The sequence below is a fragment of the Drepanopeziza brunnea genome, assembly GCF_022702325.1.
Source record: "Drepanopeziza brunnea f. sp. 'multigermtubi' strain 214-2 chromosome Unknown ctg11, whole genome shotgun sequence".
In the NCBI taxonomy this organism is placed as follows: domain Eukaryota; kingdom Fungi; phylum Ascomycota; class Leotiomycetes; order Helotiales; family Drepanopezizaceae; genus Drepanopeziza; species Drepanopeziza brunnea.
The window spans coordinates 225,468-245,261 of NW_027094074.1; the positions used below are offsets into that span (position 1 = coordinate 225,468).

A 19,794-nucleotide genomic window follows, 5' to 3' on the forward strand; every position below is an offset into this window, starting at 1 on the left:
TGTTGAAGCCGGCTCCTGGCGATAAAGCTCTAGTTGCTTTTTGTGCACAGAAGGTGCATAAATGTGCATCCGTGCTTGCATAAATATGTATTTTTGTCGCCTTGCACACGAGGCTATCAAGCAACCTTGTCAACCTGTCAACCTGTATATTCTCCAACCTCCAACTTTCAAAATATATCCCGCCGTCGCAGGATGTACAAGAGGGCGGTTCCTACACCATGGATATGCTCGAGGTGTATTCGACGACGATTACCTGCGATCATCCGGCAGAATCATGCGCAGGCCGCTGGCCCGGCGCCCCTAGAGAGCCCAGCTGCCCTGGACTACAAGCCCTCTCCTGGACAAGTAGCATTCGATGTTACGGCTCCTGGATCGCGGCAAGATGATCATAATCTGGGAAAGATATTCGACTCGCCGCCGTTCTGGAAAGAGTTCTCCCAGTCCTCAAGGTCCGGATCGCCTGTTGGACTGTTCCAAAATCGATATCTCACCACGCCCAAAGGCTTCGAAGCATTCGCAGACGCAAGTCTGAAGAAGGCAAAAAAAGTGGTCACCAAGATACTAGAAGCTTCGACAGCGGAGGAATATGCGTATGTGGTCAAGAATATGGAGAGACTTAGTGATTTGTTATGTCGAGTTATCGATCTAGCGGACTTCGTTAAGGCAACACATCCGGATCCGAGGATAAACTATGCTGCGACGAAGGCGTATGCGATGATGTACGAATTCATGAATGTTTTGAACACCACTTCGGGACTTGCGCATCAGTTGGACATCGCTATGAAACATCACGGCTCTTCATGGTCTGAAGAGGAACGGCTGGTGGCGATGATCCTGAAAAGGGATTTTGCAAAATCCGCTATCGACATGCCGCAAAAAAACAAAGAGAAGTTCATTTCCCTTTCCCAGGAGATTGTTGAACTCGATTTCGTCGACCATATTCAGCCCGAGCACCAGTCGCATACTTTCTATACGTCCGCTTTGCTAGGCATGGATCCTGTCCTTGTCAAAGAGTACACGAAATTTGGGATGACTACACTCCCAACAATAGGCGAAACTGCAAGCGCTGCCTTGCATACAGTTCAGAATGAAGAGATCAGGAGGCAGATATTCATGGCGAGCCGGACAGCCTCAAGTTCCACTCTGGAGAAGCTCCATGCTCTTCTGACAAAGAGAGCGGAGCTGGCGAAGTTATCCAAGTTTGAGAGCTATGGACATATGTCCTTAGAAGACAAGATGGCCAAAAATCCCGAGGCCGTACGATCATTTCTTCAAGAATTCTCGGGACACAATCAGCCCCATGTACAGTTATGTCTGAATGAACTATCCGAGGTCAAGAAGTCGCACATGGGTAAAAGCAATGCTCATCTCGAGCCCTGGGATAAGGATTTCTATATGGCACGTATCCTGTCCTCTATGCCGTCTAGAATCAAGAACTCCGATTTCCTGTCGTCGTACTTTTCGCTTGGCAGAGTCATGCAGGGAATCTCCAGACTCTTTACCCGTCTGTACGGAGTGAGATTCGTTCCACGAGAGAGTCTATCGGGGGAGACATGGAACTCAGACGTCCGGACCCTTGATGTGATATCTGAGACGGATGGCCATGTTGCAGTGTTATACTGTGACCTCTTTGCCAGAGCAGGCAAATCGCCGAACCCAGCACATTTCACAATCCGCTGCTCTCGGCGGATCCGAGAACAGGAAATCGAAGAAGCTGCAGCAGTCGGCAACTCACTCTTCTCATCCGCAGATCAGGCCGCCAACGACGGCATGGCCATCGCCAGAAGCCCTGATGGCACTGTTATGCAACTGCCAATCATAGCACTAATCTGCAACTTCGCAACCAACCCTAACAACTCCCGCATCCCCTCTCTCCTCTCGTTCAACGAGGTCTCAACCCTCTTCCATGAAATGGGCCACGCCATCCACTCCATTCTCGGCCGCACCAACTTTCAAGAAGTATCCGGCACCCGCTGCGCCACCGACTTCGCCGAACTCCCATCAATTCTCATGGAGCACTTTGCCTCCGACCCCTCAGTCCTCGCCCTCTTCGCATCCCACTACGAGACTAATCAACCACTCCCCTACGAAATGGTAGCTGAGAAGCTAGCTCTCGACCAGAAATTCGAGGCCGTTGACACAGAGAATCAACTCATCCTCTCCCTACTTGATCAGCGGTGCCACTCGGCCGCCGCTCTTGACCCGGCCTGGAACAGCGCACATGCGTACCGGCAGCTGCAAATCGAGCACGGCGTTATGCCAGCCGACCCCCCGGAGACATCCTGGGCAGGCTTCTTCGGACATCTCTACGGGTACGGCGCCTCGTACTATAGCTATCTTTTTGACAGAGTGCTCGCGGAGAGGATCTGGCAGAAAGTCTTTATGGGGGGTCTTGGGGGAGGCAGTCTGGAGAGGTGCAATGGGGAGAGGTTTCGCGAGGAGGTGTTGAGTTGGGGGGGCGCGCGGGACCCGTGGAAGTGTCTTGCGGGGGCGCTGGGGGATGAGAGGGTCGAGGCAGGGGGTCGGCCAGCGATGAGGATCGTGGGGAGTTGGGGAGCGGAGAAGCGGAGGAAGTCAAGAGAGGGGAAGCTCTAGGGCCATGATGGTTAATATATGATGAGCATTCGTACGTCTACTCTTCTACCTAAATCTTTGTACAACAGAGTACCTCCAGGGGGATTTCTAGCTTGTTCAAACCTTCGATAACGGAGGCTAGTGCCAAGGTGTTGAAAGCCACAAGGAGGGGAGAGGCTGCTGCGCTCTTTTCTCCTTCTTATCTCTCTTCTGAGCGTAGGAATCGGAAATGCCGATCCTCTAAGGAGAATCTGGAGGATTAGTGACCCTGAAGAGATATTCTTCTGTAGCTGCGGCCAAAGCTCGACATCATTGTAATCTGTGGGGCAGCTATAGGCAGAGGCTTTCTTTTATGTTTGTTCCAGGACCCGTACGGTACATATATGTTTTTGTGGAATTGGTTGGGCGCTCGGCTCGGCCGCTTTTTCTACACGGGTCCCTATTTTCGATGTTGTGTTTCCGTTCACTTATTTGGACAGAATGCCGCTTACTAATTGGTGTTGATCTAGGGCATGCATCATGCAGATCGTCCCTAATGCAAATTATGCCGATCTCCTTTGGGAAGATGTACTACCAGGCGAAGCGAGACAGGACCAAAACAACAACAGAAACAGATAATCCCCGGTCGGTCATCTTTATGATTACCTCCGACCTCAGGGATAACAGTTAATTTTGTAGGCTGTCTCTCTATCGGCCGACGTTCACCGATAGGCCGACCGATGATTCAGCGGCCAACTACGGCTGCACCGGTACCCCAACAAGATGTCAATTAATTACATGAACACTTTTTTCTATCTTTCTTATCTGTCTGACAGAGTATTCTATATCCGTTTCCAGGTCGGCTGCATTGGCTGGTAAATATATAGATGGATGTTCGCGTCTGCTATTGCTGAGACGAGATGTGTATATTACATCCATCATGCCGTCTTCCGCCATCCCACCCAGACATATCCTCGCTATTGCCGTGGTAGGGAGGAGAACACATCTCAGTACAACCCAACTTCCCTTGTCCTCCCCCTCCAAATCATCTCATGAGATTCAAAGCTGACCACCCTTCTCCAACTCCAAAGCCCCCGTCCTTGAGATCTGCGAAGTCCTGCACAGCTATGGCCACAAGATCACCATCGCCGGCATGGAAGGCCAAATCCACAACCTTCCCTCCTGGGCCTCCAACACCATCTCCGTGTGCCACGCTATGGATGACAAGGCCGCGCAGATCCACCACGAGCTGTGCGAGGCCGTCGCCACGGAGCGCAAAGGTCTGAAGGCCATGGCAGCCACACTTACGTATTTCGACTCCTTCTACCCGGAAATCCACCGGAATCTGAAGCCCATCCTGGCGCCGCGGACAGGCCCCGAGAAAATCGACTTCGTGATTGCGGACTTCTTTGAGATTGCGGCGATAGATCTCGCGCTGGAGTTCAACATCCCGTATGCGACGTCTTGCACGCAGATTAGTTTTCCGTATGTTGAGCGTGCATTCAATTTCCCACCTCCCTGTCTTGAAGGTATTCAGATGGAGCAAGAACAGGTCTTTAGCGAGAGCCGAGACCTCATGAGAGCTCCCTGTTCCCCAAGCTTCACCCGAAAAAAAGACGGTTACCACAATGTGATACTGACTCTCGACAAAGTCTGGGTTTCGCCCCTGGCATCGCCGGTATCCCAGGCCAACAACAGACCCTGATGAATACCGAGAACGCAACGCTTGTGCAACGCACCCGCGAGACTTGGATCGCGCTCTGCTTGCTCAGCGGTCTCCTCCCCTTCATCAGGAACCGGCTTGCGCTCCGTGCGCAAAACACCAAGATCAAAGACCGCGCGCACATCAGCTTCATCAACTCCTTCATGGGCCTCGAGACGCCCGTGCCCCTCGACCCGCTGGTCTGCCCCGTCGGGCCCCTCATGAAAGCCAGCTGGGCGCCTCTCACCCCCGAGTTCTCAACCTTCCTCGAGGCCCGCAGCAGCGTCGTGTACATCGGCTTCGGGACCCTGGCGTCCATGACGCTGGTGCGCTTCACCAAGCTGCGGGACACGATCCGCGTGCTGCTCCAGTCCGGGCACATCGACGGCGCGATCTGGTCCATCAAGAAAATCCCTGCGGGCGGCGAACCGTCGGCCCCGACGAAAGAGGGCAGCGACGACGACCTGCTCGCCAAGGACAGCAACATCATGATGGTGCCGTTCGCACCGCAGCGCGCCATCCTCGAACACCCCTCGGTGAAGCTCTTCATCTCGCACGCGGGCGCGCAGTCCACGCACGAGGCCATCTTCCACGGGGTCCTGATGCTCTGCATGCCCATCTTCGGGGACCACTACCCGTACGCGCTCCGCTGCGAGGAGAACGGCGGGATGGCCCTGCGGCTGGACAAGCACGACTTCACCGTCGCGGAAGCGGTGCACAAGGCGAGACTGCTGCTCGAGGACCGCGAGGGCACCTTCGGCATGAACAGCAGGCGGATGCAGATGTTGTCGGTGGTGCGGCAGAGGGTGGGCCCGCTGGAGGCGGCGGCCAAGGTGCTGGAGGTGCTGTTCGATCACGAGTTGAGGCTGGTGCGGCCGGGGGGCTTGGAGATGAAGGGGAAGATGGCGCTGGAACCGCCGGGGAAGCGGATGGGCTGGTGGAAGAGGGGAGGCTGGGATATGGTGCTCCTGGGTCCGTTTGTGGCCTTGTATCTTGGGATTGGGGCCTTGTTCAATAAGAAGGCTTCGTGAATCGTGATCAGGGCTGAACTTGGAGCAGTTGGGGGCGTGGGAAGGGATATCGTACACCCACATCTATCTACCGTTCATTATAAATCATACCCAAGCCGAGCGCAACGGGGAAATCCAGATCTTACCCAACCTGCACGCGAGCTGATAAGAGGGGCTGGATTCCGAAGTCCGTGAGTCCGCGTACCTTTGGAGTGGTAAGAAATAAATTGGAAGCATTTGTTTTTCTCGCTTGCTTGTGTTCGCTTAATAGACTCGCGTATGGATCTTTGGGGAAAGTGTTGATATTGGTGCCGTTCGTCACATGGTTCTTAATGTCGACTCATATACATTATAAATATTGAAAACTGAGGGGGGAGAGAAATTTAAAGAAACGATTGCTTGCATTAGACCTGAGAGGGCTATTATTAAGAATAAAATACTAGAGAAACAGGTGCTTGCATCGGACCTCAGGGGCTGTTAGTAGGAATGAAGTGCTAGAAAGATAGCTGCTTGCATTACGCTCAAGAAGGCTACTACTAAGAGTGAAATGCTCAAGGGACAGCTGCTTGCATCGGACCTAAAGGGCCATCACTAGGAATGAAATTCTAGAGAGATAGTTGCTCATATTAACACTTAAAGAGGCTGCTACTGCCTTTAACTTGTACTCCGACCAAGGATGCGATGATAGAAATTGGTTTTTCTCTGCTAAACATTTGCTACGAAAATCTTCCTTATCAATATTCTTTAACAACGCAACGAGCTACGATAATAAGAAATTAATGTTATAACATCTCGCAGTTGATCTTATTTAATTATCATTTTTATTTTATTCTATTCTAACTGTAGTGCTGATGAAGCACTAAGGTCAGGAGGAGATTCCGATGATTGAATGAAGCTTAGTATGTTCTATCTAGGAAGCTCATCAAGATGGGGAATAGTATACCTCAGAGCTCCAGTGCGCCAAGGGCGCAAATAGGCCCTCTGATCTGTAGCTTGGGTGGAACCTGAGGCATGCCCAGTTCCGTACAACACTACCCGTGCGCCAATAAGGCAAGCTGTCGGCTGCGCTCCGTCACTCGTTGAGCTTGCCTTATTGGCGCACGGTTACAAACTTTCCGTCGCGACATTTTGGATGTTCTTACCCCGCGCCCTTTTTAATCCACTTTAAATCTAAGACCAATCGCTTTGCGAATTCAGCTCTAAGCTAGCTAGTCAAAAAGATTAAAAAACGCTGACGTACGAAGAGTTGTTTACTTTCGATACAGCAGCGGTACCGCCATCTTCAAGCTAGCTAATCAAATGAACGTAAGCAATATTATATTAAGCGAATTTTTAAACGCAGCCGAGAGTGGTCCGGACAAAAAGTTCACCAACAATTCTTCGTTTAGCCGCGCTGAAATATTCTTAATCGGAGATTAATAGCACAAAGCCAAAGCATGTTTCAGGCACTAAACCACTGGACTGAAAGTCTGAAAGAAGATCTAAGTTGTGTATGTACAAGCTTGGCATTTCCATCAGCCGGAAACTGGGCTTGAGAGAGTCACCAAACGCAATCGAAAATAAGTTGCCATATCGATTTCACTTCGAACCAGTCTCGAGGTTTTCATTTTCACGTTCATTTCGAGAGTTTCATACTCCCCGACTTACTACAAAACACCTTCGTCGCTCGGGTATCCAGGATTTCCACTAATAGTCCAAGCCGTCCATTCAATATTTTCGTTCGAACGTTGCCTTAGTTCATCCTTTGTTTCGAAGCATTCACCCCATAAATCAAACTTATCATCGTTCAACAAATCAGTTGGAATGAGCATTTGCAACTCCCATTCCCTAAATAAGATCCACCCAAAGCGAATCGCCTCCTTAGGGTGGGAGATTTTCGAGCCGATGTATTCCAAGATGAGTCCTTCCACTCCGGACCATAGGTACATTCGTTCAGGCCCAGCCTCAGTCGGTATGTCCCAAAATTCTGGGATGAATATTTTGGGCGCCTCTATAATCTTGTGAGTATCCGCTTCGATGACACAATACCAATCCAATGGATCACCCTCCCAGCTAGCAGGCATGTTCGCTATTTGAAAGTAATTAGCTTCGCGTATAGAAGTGACGGGACGATATATAGATATAAATATCAAACTTCTTACTCATGTAAAAGCCATTTCCTAATTGGTGAAGGAAAGTATCATCCATGTCGAATATTTTATCTCTGAACGGCTTTCCGAAAGTATTAATCACGTCGGCTTCGTCCTATGATCCCCGTAATTAGCGTAAGCTTATGCTAGGCATCGTATGTAATTGTCGGTAACGGACGATTAGATCAAGTGAAGCTTACTTTGTCAACTGTTCGATAGCCGATAACTTGTCTTCCTTCAGCTCTATTCAAAAGAGAGCTAGAGGCCAGCAGGACTGCGCAAGTGGACTTCGATAATAGTAGCATCGTAGTTATAAATGTCCGATGTAATTCTGAAAGCTAGTAGAAGAAGACAAGCTTGCAGAAGAAGAAGATGGCAAACGGAACTTAAGTTAATTAAGTGGAAGAAGAGATATATGTTTCTTTTTTTATTAGTGTATTCCTTCGATTAATTCTACGATTCGTTTTACTAATATTAGCAACCGAGGCTTTAAATAATCGTGCGGCTAATAATAATATCCAGTGCGCCGACTGTGATCTTGCTTTACATCCAGGGCATTCACTGATCAAAGTATTTGTCATTTGTTTCCCGTATCGACGACTACCTCAAGTATGTAGTCGAATTTACGTTTAGTTGATTATTGATAATATTGCAATCTTCCTTTCCGGTTTGAAAAGATCATCCTTGCTGCGCTTCCGATTTTCAATACATCGACCATAGCTGGTATGGTACTTAAAGCTGCTGTGGTTTTCTAATGCGTCAGTCAGTCTGCGAAACGCGTGACGGAGATTAAGGCCCCTAAAAGTTGCGACGTCAAGGCCCACTACTAAAGAGGAGGACGATGTCAACAACGCTGAAAGTACCCGAGACCCAACCTCACCTGGCACTTCTGAGACCCAGCGCACGTGATACGGTACGCGAGATCCGACCCCTCCAAGACCCCTCCACCCAAAGTTATCGCGGACACAGAGTGAATCTCGACAACCTCCGTACAACATACACCCACCATGGCATCCTCAATGTCCCCAGAAGAGTCGGTGACATTGATCAAGGCCAATCTGGCTGAGGTGCTGAACCCCGAAATTATCGACAGAATTGTCCTGCAGGAGAAACGCCCGCTCAAGGTCTACTGGGGCACCGCGACCACTGGCCGGCCCCATTGCGGATACTTTGTGCCATGTATGAAGATCGCAGAGCTGCTCGCAGCAGGATGCCACGTCAAGGTCCTTCTCGCAGACATCCACGGCTACCTGGACAACATGAAGGCGCCCCTCGAGCTCGTCGAATACCGCGCGAAGTATTACGAGAGGGTCATCAAGGCGCTGCTGAAGGCCGTGGGCGTTGATCTGGCGCGGCTGGAGTTCGTGCTGGGCAGCTCGTACCAGCTGAACAAAGAATACACGATGGATCGGTTCAAGCTGGAGGGGATCACACGGGTCAATGTTGCGCAGAAGGCGGGCGCGGAGGTTGTGAAGCAGACAGACGACCCGACGTTGGGAGGCTTGATCTATCCGCTCATGCAGGCGCTGGATGAGCAGTACCTAGATGTCGACGCTCAGTTTGGCGGTGTTGATCAACGGAAGATCTTCACTTTCGCGATGGAGAACCTCCCGAAAATTGGGTACGGCGTGCGGGCACATTTGATGAACTCGATGGTACCAGGCTTGGGCGAGGCGGCGAAGATGAGCGCGAGTGACCCGGACTCGAAGATTGATCTGTTGGATGACCCAGCGGCTGTTGAGAAGAAGCTGAAGAAGGCAAAGTGCGTGCCAAAAGTGACGGAGGGCAATGGGGTTATCGCGTTTGTAGAGCATGTCATTTTCCGGGCACTGGCATTGAAAGACCCCAATCTAGCATTCACGGTGGAAAGGCGCGATGCCGAGCCGCTGCTCTACACATCGGTGGACAAGATGAAGGAGGATTACACTGCTGATATCGTACGTCTTCCCACAACCTCTGCTCGTCCCAGTCCCCAGGCCCCATCTGCCTGTCCTACTCTCTGGGGGCACTTTCAAATATCCTCATCGTCCCGGTTGGCATCCAAACTTGAGCTCTTGGCGAAACCTGGAATGTCCGGAAGTATGATCGTGCTAACTTCTCGCAGCTCACACCCCAACTCCTGAAAGCTGCCCTCACAATCCACCTCAACACCATCCTAGCCCCGATCGTTGCCGAGTATCAAGCATCTGAAGAATGGCAGGAGATTCAACTGAAAGCCTACCCACCCGAGAAGGCCCCAGTCAAGGTAAAGAAAGTGAAAGATAAGGGAGACCCAGCGAAACGCGCCGCAGCTGCCGCCGCTGCCGCTGCGAAGAAAGGCGTCGTTGCACAACCGGACGGGCACGTGGAAGGGGAAGGAGCGGAGAAAGTCACTGTCGGCCAAAGCACCTAGGATACCTTGGACAAGCTGAAGATTACGGAATGAGTACTTTTTTAGCGAAGAAAAAAAAAGAGAGACGAGATTCCAATACCCTTGCTTCTAAAGCTCTTTCACCCCCGGCCGGCTGATATCAGTTCCCAAGGCCCTTGATATCCAACTTTGTATATAGCAAACTGGTTATATATCCACAGCCACACACTGCACCTCCCTCGATACTACAGGCTTATATCATATTACTTCAATAACTGCTTGTGTGAAGGGCCTGTCTGTCTATTGCGTAGGAGTAGGCAGACTTTCTCTCTCCCCTGTTTCTGGCAAAACTCAACCTAAGGTATAGTAAAACGGAAAGGGCATCTCGTCTCGTCTCGTCTCGTCTCAGTCCGGGCAACGCAACGCAACGCTAAAGTCGAATAACGGAAAGAGAAAAAAAAAACGTGTAAGGGCCGTCACGAGAATCACGTTGAAGGGGGAACGGTATGCAGACCTGCTAAGCTATATATTGGGAGCTTGTCGGATGCGGCTTTGCAGATTTGCCTCCGAACGTCTTTGGGATTACGGCTCAATCGTCTGCATATACACACTGGAATACTATCACTTGGCATTTTCTCAAGGGGGTCCACCGCCTCAAATTTATTCAAGATGCTCCTTTTGGCTACCCGGGAAATAATGTTGTTTGAGAGTCTGAGCTGCAGATCCTCTCACGTCATTGACGAGCTGGAAGAGAGCAAAGCCATGGCGAGCCGCTTCATAGCCATCTGCGGTGGAATCACTCAAGCGAATATCCCTTCTACCAAATTTCAACTCTCTCATATTGTCTATCTATCCCCTACGGCTGTTGCCTTTGCTAATAAATGGACAGCTTCGACGTGGACGCAGGAAATCGAAATTCTTCTAAACATTATCCTCTTATGACAGGCCACTTGGGCACGATTGTAGTTTCAAGGCCCGATCTCTTGATGACAGCCTTTCCCGCCGCGATCCCCTCCTTCATGACCTCGGCCTCGTCCATCGTCTTTAGGACTCCATCTTCCACGATTACCTTTCCATCTATAACCACCAAATTGACGTCCCCAGCATTAGTCGCATAGACCACGGTGGCCACGGGATCGTAGTTGGGAACCTGGTGCGCTCTGTTCAACTGGACTCCTACAAAGTCAGCCTTCTTACCAATCTCCAAACTACCAATCCCACCAGGACCATCGAGTCCCAGAGCTTTCGCGCCGTTGATCGTGGCCATCTCGAGAGCTTCCTCGGCCGATACGACTTTCGTGTCGCGGGTGGTACCTTTGTGGATCATGGCAGCCAGCCTCATCTCCTGGAACATATCGAGCATGTTGTTACACGGCGCCCCATCGCACCCGATACTCACATTGACACCTTCGGCCAGCAACTCGGGAACGGGACATAATCCAGATCCGAGCTTCATGTTCGATGCCGGGCAATGTGCGATATGCGTCCCTGTTCTCTGGACTCGCTTGATATCCTCGCCTTCGACCCAGCACATATGTACCAACACCGTCCGGTCGGACAAGAGGCCGATCGAGTCGCAGTATTCCATCGGCGACTGTTGAAACTGCTTAAAGACCTGCGTGTCCATCTCCTCCTCGAGACAGTGCATCGTGATATGGATGTTCCTCGCCTTGGCCTCGGCACACATCCGGGTGAGGAAGGGCGTGCTCACCCCCCCTGGCGTCCTGGCGCCAAACCAGACATGGACTCTCCCATCCGCTGCGCCGTCATATCGCTCCCAGATCTTGACCGCGCTCTCCAAGCTCTCGGGCCCTTCCACCAGTCCTCGGTGCATCCGGGCGCGGAAGGCCGGCTGGTCGGGGTTGACGTCCATCACCACCTTGCCGAGACAGCCACGGATGCCTGACTCGGCGACGGCGTCGACGAGCTGCGCGAATCCGTACCTCTCAGCCCACAGCGATTCGAGGAACGTGGTCGTGCCGCCGAGGAGCATCTCTGCGAGGGACAGGCGCGCTGCAGCATAGGCTTCCGCCGGCAAGACATGTCCTTGCATGAGCCAGATCCTGTCACACATCCACTGTCGTTGGGCATTAGCCGCCCTCTTATCTGAAAAAATTGACAGGGGAAAAAAAAAAGAGAAGGAAGAATCGAGGAATGATCCTAAAGGAAAAAGAAGAAGGGGAAGGAAAAAAAAGAAACGCGCATACTGTGACCAAGTCGCAGTCATCGGCGGTTCCGCGAAACAGAGACTGCACCACATGCATATGTGTTGATATCAGCCCGGGCATCACAATGTGATTGGTCAGGTCGCGGACCTCGATATCGGGATACTTGGCGAGCATGGCGTGCGATGTCCCGATGTCTGCGATGGCATTTTCTCTGACGAGGAGACTGCCGTCGGCGTAGATGTCGCGGTTCGAGTTGACGGTGATCACGATGGCGTGAGCGTAGAGGATCCCGGGCGGCGACGCCATGATCATTCCTGATCTATATATATACCAAATAAGGAGAGCTGAGCAGGTCGGGACTTGATGTGGTGAGGAGGTATATACCCTCCAATTTACTTTCTTGTCTGAGCTAGCGGAGATGGACCAACTCGCCGCCTCGGCCGTTCGAGCAGATCACGATCCGGTTCTCCAGGTTTGGAAATTCGGGCTCTCATGTGGGGGTTTTGGCTCAATCGGGAAAAGCCCGCATACCCCAGAGTTTGGCTACTGCAAGTGACTTAACTATCGCTGTGATATACGGTAACTCTAGACTGACGGGTATAAGTCTTCGGGTTCTGTCGGGATTTCCAGCACAGCTGAAGAGCGGGGCGTATAGACGGTGCAGATACGGTAAATGATCGAGAGACGGAGAGCATGCTTTGTGAAGGACTAGATGGATTGCTCAGGATGATAGATCTATAAGTAATTTTGGGAGTCGACTTGCCAAAACTAGATGCAGGACATCCGAGTAAAAGGCCTGAGTTGATTAGGCCATGGATACGTACGTAAAGATAACCAACAGACTTCCTGAAAAAGCTGTGCACGTTATGTACTTTATGCATGTTGGTGTTGGTATTGATGTTGGGCTGATGTTGATGTTGATATCGCTCAGTGGGTCGGCCCGCCAGGAAGACCCTGACCCTGATTTCGGCTGGGGAGCTAAGCGAAGGTAAAGAAAATACAGGGCTCGGCTACCCCCACTCGGAAAAAAAAAATATTGCAGACAGACTTCTCAACAGAATCACTACAAAAAGTAACGTCATGCTCTCGCGCTGAGAACGATAGATTTCTTTCTCCCAGGAATTCATTCTGGCGTGCGCGGAAAACCGCGTGTTATATTTTGTCGTTTTGATCCTGATCCGATTGTACTGTATTGTTTTTGACACAAGGTTTTCGGTCGATACGCAATTATCTTGGCAGTTTGAGAAAACTAATTAGCTTATACCAAGAGCGTAATCACTGCTAGGGTTTGGTCCTGTCAGGAAGATTTCCCAGGATGGAGAAGAGGCTATCTGAAGAAGTGGTCGCCGGTGTCGATCCTGCGGATATCGAATCATCTTCGTCCTCGGAGGTCAACCGAAGCAACAACCATAAAAACAACAACAACAACAACAGCAGCAATAACAACAACAAAATCGAAACGCGGAATGGCATTCGCTATGCCGAGATCTCAGAGGACGCGCAGAAACGCTACGGGAAGACGGTCAGAGGTCTCGGAAACCGACACGTTCAACGTACGTATTTCGGCGACCCATTCTCTCTCACTTAAGAATGGAGAATCTTGCTTTACAGCCTTCACTTCAAAATTCTATCCTCGAGAATTTCATGATGAAGCGATAAACTAACCTCCCCCGGTGCCCTACAGTTATCACCGTCGGATCGTCTATCGGGACCGGGATGTTCATCGGTATCGGTTCAGCACTCGCAAGATCCGGTCCCTTGAGCGTGTTCCTCGGCTTCACTTTCTTCTCCGTCATCATGCTCTGGCCACTGTTCATGGCAGCAGCCGAGATGTGCTCGTGGCTGCCCGTCCGCGGCTCCATCTTCCAGTTTGCGGAACGCTACGTCGATCCCGCTCTGGGATTCGCCGGTGGATACGTGTACTGGTACGGCGCCCTCATGCTGGTCATTGCCGACTTCACAGGCTGCGCATCGGTCATCTCGTTCTGGGACGACGAAACCAACCCCGGCTACTACATCCTCCTCACGCTGGGTCTTTCGCTGATACTCAACCTTGTTGCCGTCAAGGCGTATGGAGAGATCGAGTTCGCCACGGCCTCGTTCAAGATCATGCTCATGCTGAGCTTGATCGCGGCGACGTTCATCACGATGCTGGGCGGGAACCCGAACAATGACCGCTACGGCTTCCGGTACTGGGAAACCCCCATGAAGGAGTATCTGGAGCAGGGGGCGCTCGGCCGCTTCCTTGGGTTCTGGCGTGTGTTCATCTATGCCGCGTTTGCCTGCGGAGGACCAGACGTCGTAATGATGACCTCGGCCGAGGTGCAGAATCCCCGCGTCGTCCTGCCGCGAGCAGCGAAGAAGATCTACTTCCGCCTCGGCCTGTTCTACATTCTGGGTACGCTCGCGCTGGGAATCATCTGCCCGGCGGACGACCCCACCTTGCTGCGCTCGCTCCAAGACGGGTCGACGGGATCCGCTACCTCGCCCTGGGTCATCGGCCTTGAGCGCCACGGGGTCCGCGGTGTGGCCAACCTCGTCAACGCCATCGTGCTCACCTCTGCCTGGAGCTGCGGCAACGCTTACGTCTACTCCTCGTCCCGCACGCTCTACGCGCTGGCAATCAACGGTAAGGCCCCCTCCGTTTTCAAGCAGTGTCTCGGCAACGGCGTCCCGATCTATGCGCTCGCGGCCGTGGCAGCCGTGTCCAGCCTCACCTTCCTCAACGCCACCCACGCGACCAACACCGTGCTGGGCTGGTTCATCAACCTCTCCTCCGTCTCGTTCCTGATCACCTACATGATCATCCTCGTCACGTTCATCCGGTTCCGCCAGGCGGTCGCCGCCCAGATCGGCATCGACGCCCTCTACTTCCGCACGCCATTCGGGTGCCAGCCCTACGCCGCGTACTTCTCGCTCTGCTTCGCCTTCGTCATCGTGCTCTTCAACGGCTTCTACATCTTCTGGCCCGGGGCCTTCACCGCTTCGGGCTTCATCTCGTGCTACTTTGGCGTCTTTTTTTTCCTCGTCTTGTTTGTCTCCTACAAGGTGGCGATGAAGACCCGGCTGGTCCCGAGCAGCGCGGCCGACCTCTTTAGTGGCAAGCAGGCGATTGACGATGAGGAGGAGGACTTTGTGCGGAGCAAGGCCGGGGTGCGGGTTCCGAGGTATCAGCGGCTCTTGGACAAAGTCCTGTTGTGAGCAGCGGAGTTTGGGAAGGGGACCACTTACATTTCTACCAAAGTACAGCCCTAATACGTCGTAGCTATGTAGATAAAGTATGAACAGGTTAGCCAAAAGTTATTCTAATTCCAATTTACTACCTACTATGTTTCTTCTCTCGTCATAAGATTCGTACAGCACAGAGTTGCCATGCGGAGGTACAGCGTTTAATTAATGCCCCCTGTTTTGACCTACTGAGCAGACTGACTAGCTTGATCGAACAATACCTTACGATCCCTCGCTTCGTAACGCTAAGGAGAAGGTCGGCGAATTTGAATTTCAAGCGCTTGTTAAAGAGTGTGCCAGAGCGTTGTCGGGCGATAAACGACAAACGCGTTCAGCGACACGAAGCGAAGGACAGACGGTAAAGGTACTGCTCGATTAAGCTAGTCAGTCTGCTTAGTAGGTCAAAACAGGGGGGATTACTTGCAGGATAAACGCTGTAACTCCGCATAACGATTAATTAAGGGGAGGGGGGTATTTCTTGCTGCTCCGCCTGGAGGATCCAGGGGCATCTCGGCTAAGAGACCCACATTGTGATATGGATGTCAACAAATGCCTGACAACTCTGTTTCACGACCAAGCGCGGCGTGGAAGGGTGAAGGGTGAAGGGTGAAGGGTCAGTGTTGACGCGAAGGATGAGGACTGGGAGATCCATCTTCCAACAAGACGGCGATGCTTACTCAGCGTGCCACGAAAGCTCGCAGGTGGGTCTGCTCTAGCTGACGTGATCATGACTCGAGATCCCAAGACGCCGCCCTGCACAAAAGAAAATCAAAAAAGAGTCTGCCGAACCACACGACAAGCGGAAAAAAAGTGGAATGCCGATTATCTGATCCCAAGTACAGAGTATTGACGTCGAGTACAGTAGTAAGTAAGTGCACAGTGTTCTCTGGAGAATTTACCGCTCCACAGCCTATTTCTTCCTAACCACTCGTTCCCCGATCGCAAATGTTGTACAAGACGTCTGGCGCGAGCTTGCACCCAGCGATATCAGTCCCGGGCCGGCCGCTGCACTTAGGACGATCATCTCGTTAAGAGACACGGACGGACGGCGGAACGAAAAAAATATGTCACAGTCTGCGTCGCCGGACGCGTTCCGGCGCGGGTCAGCCGGACCCTTGAATGGCCAGGAGGAGGACGCCCTCCGGAGCAAAAGGATTGTGCGGAGCTACATCGCCTGTAAGAGATGCCATACCCAGAAGGTGAAGTGTAGCGGCGAGACGCCGTGTAGGAATTGCAAGGGATCGAAGACGCCCGTGGACTGTATCTATCCCGTGCGCGACAGGAAGGTCGCCGTGTCGGAACGGTATGTCAGAAACCGGCACCACGACGACTGCTCTGCTTTCCAAGTCTCCCTGCTGCTGCTGCTGCTGCTGGGAGGGCTCTGTGTCTTCTCTCTATCTTTCTCTTTTTCCTTTTCCTTTCCGTTTTTGTTTCATCTCGCTGACTTTTGGCATCACCATCTTACCAGGTACCTCAAGAAGCTCGAAGGCGAGAACCAGTCGCTGAAGCGCAAGTCACCGCATCACGAGCCGGCCCAGAAACGGTTCGCAGCCGGCCAAGCCGCGAGCACGCACGAGCCCGACACGTTCAGCCCGCCCGGGCAGAGCATCGTGAGCGAGGAGGACCTGGACCTCGACGTGGACGAGACGCACATCCAGCCCTACGTGGGCGAGGCGGCCTGCACGACCTTCGGCACGAAGCTGCGGCGGTTCTTGCGCGGCGACGACCAGGCCGGGCCCAGCCGGCCGCGCTACTACAAGAACCAGCGGATGCTGCGGGCGTCGTGTACGGACTGCCAGCTGCCCAATCGGAGCGATGCGCAGCTGCTGGTGCGCGTGGTCCTGCGCTTCATCGGGCCCGACTATCATCTGTTGCGGCGGACGTCGTTCTTGGAGCGGCTGGAGGAGACGTATAAGCTAGAGGTGCTGAATGATCCCATCTGGCTGTGCCGGTTGTTTACTGTGTTTGCGCTGGGAGAGATCTAGTGAGTGGCGATGCTAGTCTTTCCCGGGATCCGCTTGTCCTATCCTTTCCCCTATCCTTCTCCGGTTCCTTTTCCGGTTCCTTCTTCGGTAAATTCCCTCGCAAGCGAGTCACTGACTCCCTAATCTCACTTTAGTACTGTCCGATCCACAAAGCCGAGTGGGAATGGTGTACCGGGAATAGCGTTCTTCTTGAAGGCTCTGGACTTTTTCCAGGATCTGTACGAGGAGCCTACGGTCGAGTACATCGAGACTCTTCTCCTTCTTGTGAGTATACCCTGCGTCCTCGCCCGTAACCAGAGGCCGGGTCCGGTCCGCCGTCGCAAACGTTACCATGCAGCAAGCGAAAAGTAAACAGTGGAAAAGTGGGCGGATGAAGTTCTACACTGAGGCGTGGGCTAACTCGTCCCCATCTGAAGTCTTTTTATTCCACAACTCTCAATCGGCGGAACACCGCGTACACCTACATTGGACTCGCTATGCGTCTATCAATGATGCTTGGTCTGCACCGAAAAATTCCCGAAAGCTCCCCCCTCTCGGCTGCAGAGCGCCAGCATCGCATCCGCGTCTGGTGGACCGTCTACTGCCTGGACCGTATGATGTCCTCCAAACTTGGCCATCCCGCCATGATGCAGGATACCGACATCGACGCAGATCTGCCCTCTCTCGATGGCCTGTCGCCCAAGGACAGCGCGGACTTCTACGACCCGGCCTATCTTTTAGCTTCGATATCCCTCGCCCGAATCGTGGAAAACGTGCTGGGGAACATCTACCATATTCCCCAGCCCGGTCGCGCCAACACGTTCGTCCAGGGCGTCCAAACCATCTTCACCAGCCTGAGGAACTTCCAGAGCGGATTGCCCCCGATGCTGAGGCTGGAGCCCTACAACTCTCCCATGTATGCCAATCGCTCGGTGGCTTCGTTGCACCTCCATTTCAATCAGGTATGCTCGGGGCTGGACCATTTTGCCAGAGAAGTCGACTGACACTTTGCAGTGTGTCATTCTAACGACGCGGCCCATCCTCTTCTATGTATTCCGACAGCGATTCAACCAGACCGGCGGCCCAGGCTCGGAGAAGCCGCACCCGCTGCCCCATATGGTATGCGCACTGTCCGACGCGTGCATTCAAGCCGCGAGGTCCTCGAACCAGATCCTGTCGCAGCTCTGGGTCGACGGCTGCCTGGCCATGTACGGCTTCTACGACGCCCTCTCCATCTTCTCCTCGACCATGGTTCTGATGCTGTCGTCCGCCATGAGCGGCATCGAGGGCAAGACGAGCCCAGACCGCGACGGCATCGGGCTCGCGTGGAGTCTCCTGCGGTCCATGAAGGACGACGGGAACGTCCCCGCCGGCGACTACTACGACCAGCTCGCGCAGCTGAAGGAGGCGCTCTACGAAGCCTGCGCCAAGAAGTCAAAGCCCCTCGGGGAGCCACCTGCGCTACCGCCGCTCGAGACGAACAGTCTGCAGATCTCGGCTGCAGCGAGTGGCATGGACAGCTGCCCAAGGCTGCCAGAGCCCCGGCATGATACTACCGGACCGCTGTCGCACCTAGTGGTGGCACACAAGGAAGATCGTAATCATCTTCATGATGCAGATGTCTTTGTTAACAACAGTAACAATAATAATAATAACAATAACAATAACAACAACATCAACCCGTTCGTGAATGGGCTCTGGCCACAGGCAGGCGGAGGCCAGCCACAATCAGAGGCGCAGATGCCGGCCCAAGGGGTATGGGCCCCTGCCGCGCTGGACGCCATGTTCTCCACCAACGGGACGGATCAGCTCCTCTGGGATTTCGACTGGGACAGCGTCGGCATGCTCTGATCTTGCCAGCCGCTAAAAAGAAAAAGAAGGAAAAAATCAAAATAAAAAAGGAATAAGAAAAAAAAATGAAAAGAAAAATCACTCTACCATGAAACTCCTTTTACCGCATATATGCATCTATATATATTTATGAGAACCCCAATCGAAGTTTCAGGTGCTAGCGATGGGATTGGTAGTGCTAGGCTTGAAACGAGCTGCCCTTTTATCATTTTCTCTAACCCCCTTTTTTTTCACCTAATGATTGATTGTATTGTTTCTACATTACACAACGACTTTTGCAATCCCAGTGACCTGAAATCAGAACCATAGCATCAAAAGCCTTAAAATAATCCCTTCTTCATATCCATACATACATCCATGTATACATACATATCGAGCGCTATTGATCTAACAGCATATAGGTGACGGACACATCTTGCTGTGAAATAAAAGTAGGGTACATTATCAACCTCTCTCGTATCTGCAAACCTCCCTGGTGCTTCTGCCATCTCCGATGCATAATTTGATCAGGACTCATGATTAGTGGCCTAGGAAATAAGTGAGAAATTTCGCACAGAGTCCTCTGCATGCATTCTCATGATTGCGGAGTCCTATGATATTGATTTACAAAAAAGAAAGATGATTCAGCAAAAAAGTTTCTCCCCAGGGACAGACAGCATTACAGACCTTAGGCGGATTTGCCTTGAAGTTTCTTCAGAAGCTCGGCCATATATATCCATTTGCTTATTCATATACCAAGAATGTTCCAAGTTAGAGAAGAACTCGATTGTTATTATCAAATCATTTATTGACACCTCTTAGCCCACAAGCGAGCTACTTACTACCCGAGCTCTGCTCCG

The 19,794-nt window shown here is 52.2% G+C and overlaps 7 protein-coding genes across 7 annotated transcripts; 5 read left to right on the forward strand and 2 right to left on the reverse strand.

Annotated features, from left to right (window-relative positions):
* Positions 1–192: 192 nt before the first annotated feature.
* Positions 193–2,595, forward strand: L3040_006352 (uncharacterized protein; the record flags this gene model as incomplete). Its single annotated transcript, XM_066154079.1, has 3 exons — positions 193–1,257; positions 1,309–1,454; positions 1,638–2,595. The coding sequence occupies 3 exons, from the start codon at positions 193–195 to the stop codon at positions 2,593–2,595; spliced, it is 2,169 nt and encodes a 722-aa protein (XP_066011066.1).
* An 898-nt stretch (positions 2,596–3,493) lies between these two features.
* On the forward strand, positions 3,494–5,286 carry L3040_006353 (uncharacterized protein; the record flags this gene model as incomplete). The annotated part of the gene is made up of 3 exons (XM_066154080.1): positions 3,494–3,563; positions 3,645–4,038; positions 4,206–5,286. The coding sequence occupies 3 exons, from the start codon at positions 3,494–3,496 to the stop codon at positions 5,284–5,286; spliced, it is 1,545 nt and encodes a 514-aa protein (XP_066011067.1).
* A 1,625-nt stretch (positions 5,287–6,911) lies between these two features.
* Positions 6,912–7,699, reverse strand: L3040_006354 (uncharacterized protein; the record flags this gene model as incomplete). The annotated part of the gene is made up of 3 exons (XM_007289139.2): positions 6,912–7,333; positions 7,407–7,509; positions 7,595–7,699. 3 exons carry the CDS (start codon positions 7,697–7,699, stop codon positions 6,912–6,914), a joined length of 630 nt encoding a protein of 209 aa, XP_007289201.2.
* Positions 7,700–8,401: 702 nt separating this feature from the next.
* L3040_006355 (uncharacterized protein) lies at positions 8,402–9,786 on the forward strand (the record flags this gene model as incomplete). Its single annotated transcript, XM_007289140.1, has 2 exons — positions 8,402–9,331; positions 9,499–9,786. 2 exons carry the CDS (start codon positions 8,402–8,404, stop codon positions 9,784–9,786), a joined length of 1,218 nt encoding a protein of 405 aa, XP_007289202.1.
* Positions 9,787–10,672: 886 nt separating this feature from the next.
* Positions 10,673–12,218, reverse strand: L3040_006356 (uncharacterized protein; the record flags this gene model as incomplete). The annotated part of the gene is made up of 2 exons (XM_007289141.1): positions 10,673–11,821; positions 11,952–12,218. 2 exons carry the CDS (start codon positions 12,216–12,218, stop codon positions 10,673–10,675), a joined length of 1,416 nt encoding a protein of 471 aa, XP_007289203.1.
* A 1,009-nt stretch (positions 12,219–13,227) lies between these two features.
* Positions 13,228–15,113, forward strand: L3040_006357 (uncharacterized protein; the record flags this gene model as incomplete). Its single annotated transcript, XM_007289142.1, has 2 exons — positions 13,228–13,465; positions 13,597–15,113. 2 exons carry the CDS (start codon positions 13,228–13,230, stop codon positions 15,111–15,113), a joined length of 1,755 nt encoding a protein of 584 aa, XP_007289204.1.
* A 1,091-nt stretch (positions 15,114–16,204) lies between these two features.
* On the forward strand, positions 16,205–18,955 carry L3040_006358 (uncharacterized protein; the record flags this gene model as incomplete). The annotated part of the gene is made up of 5 exons (XM_007289143.2): positions 16,205–16,443; positions 16,609–17,124; positions 17,260–17,389; positions 17,542–18,066; positions 18,119–18,955. 5 exons carry the CDS (start codon positions 16,205–16,207, stop codon positions 18,953–18,955), a joined length of 2,247 nt encoding a protein of 748 aa, XP_007289205.2.
* Between the last annotated feature and the right edge of the window lie 839 nt (positions 18,956–19,794).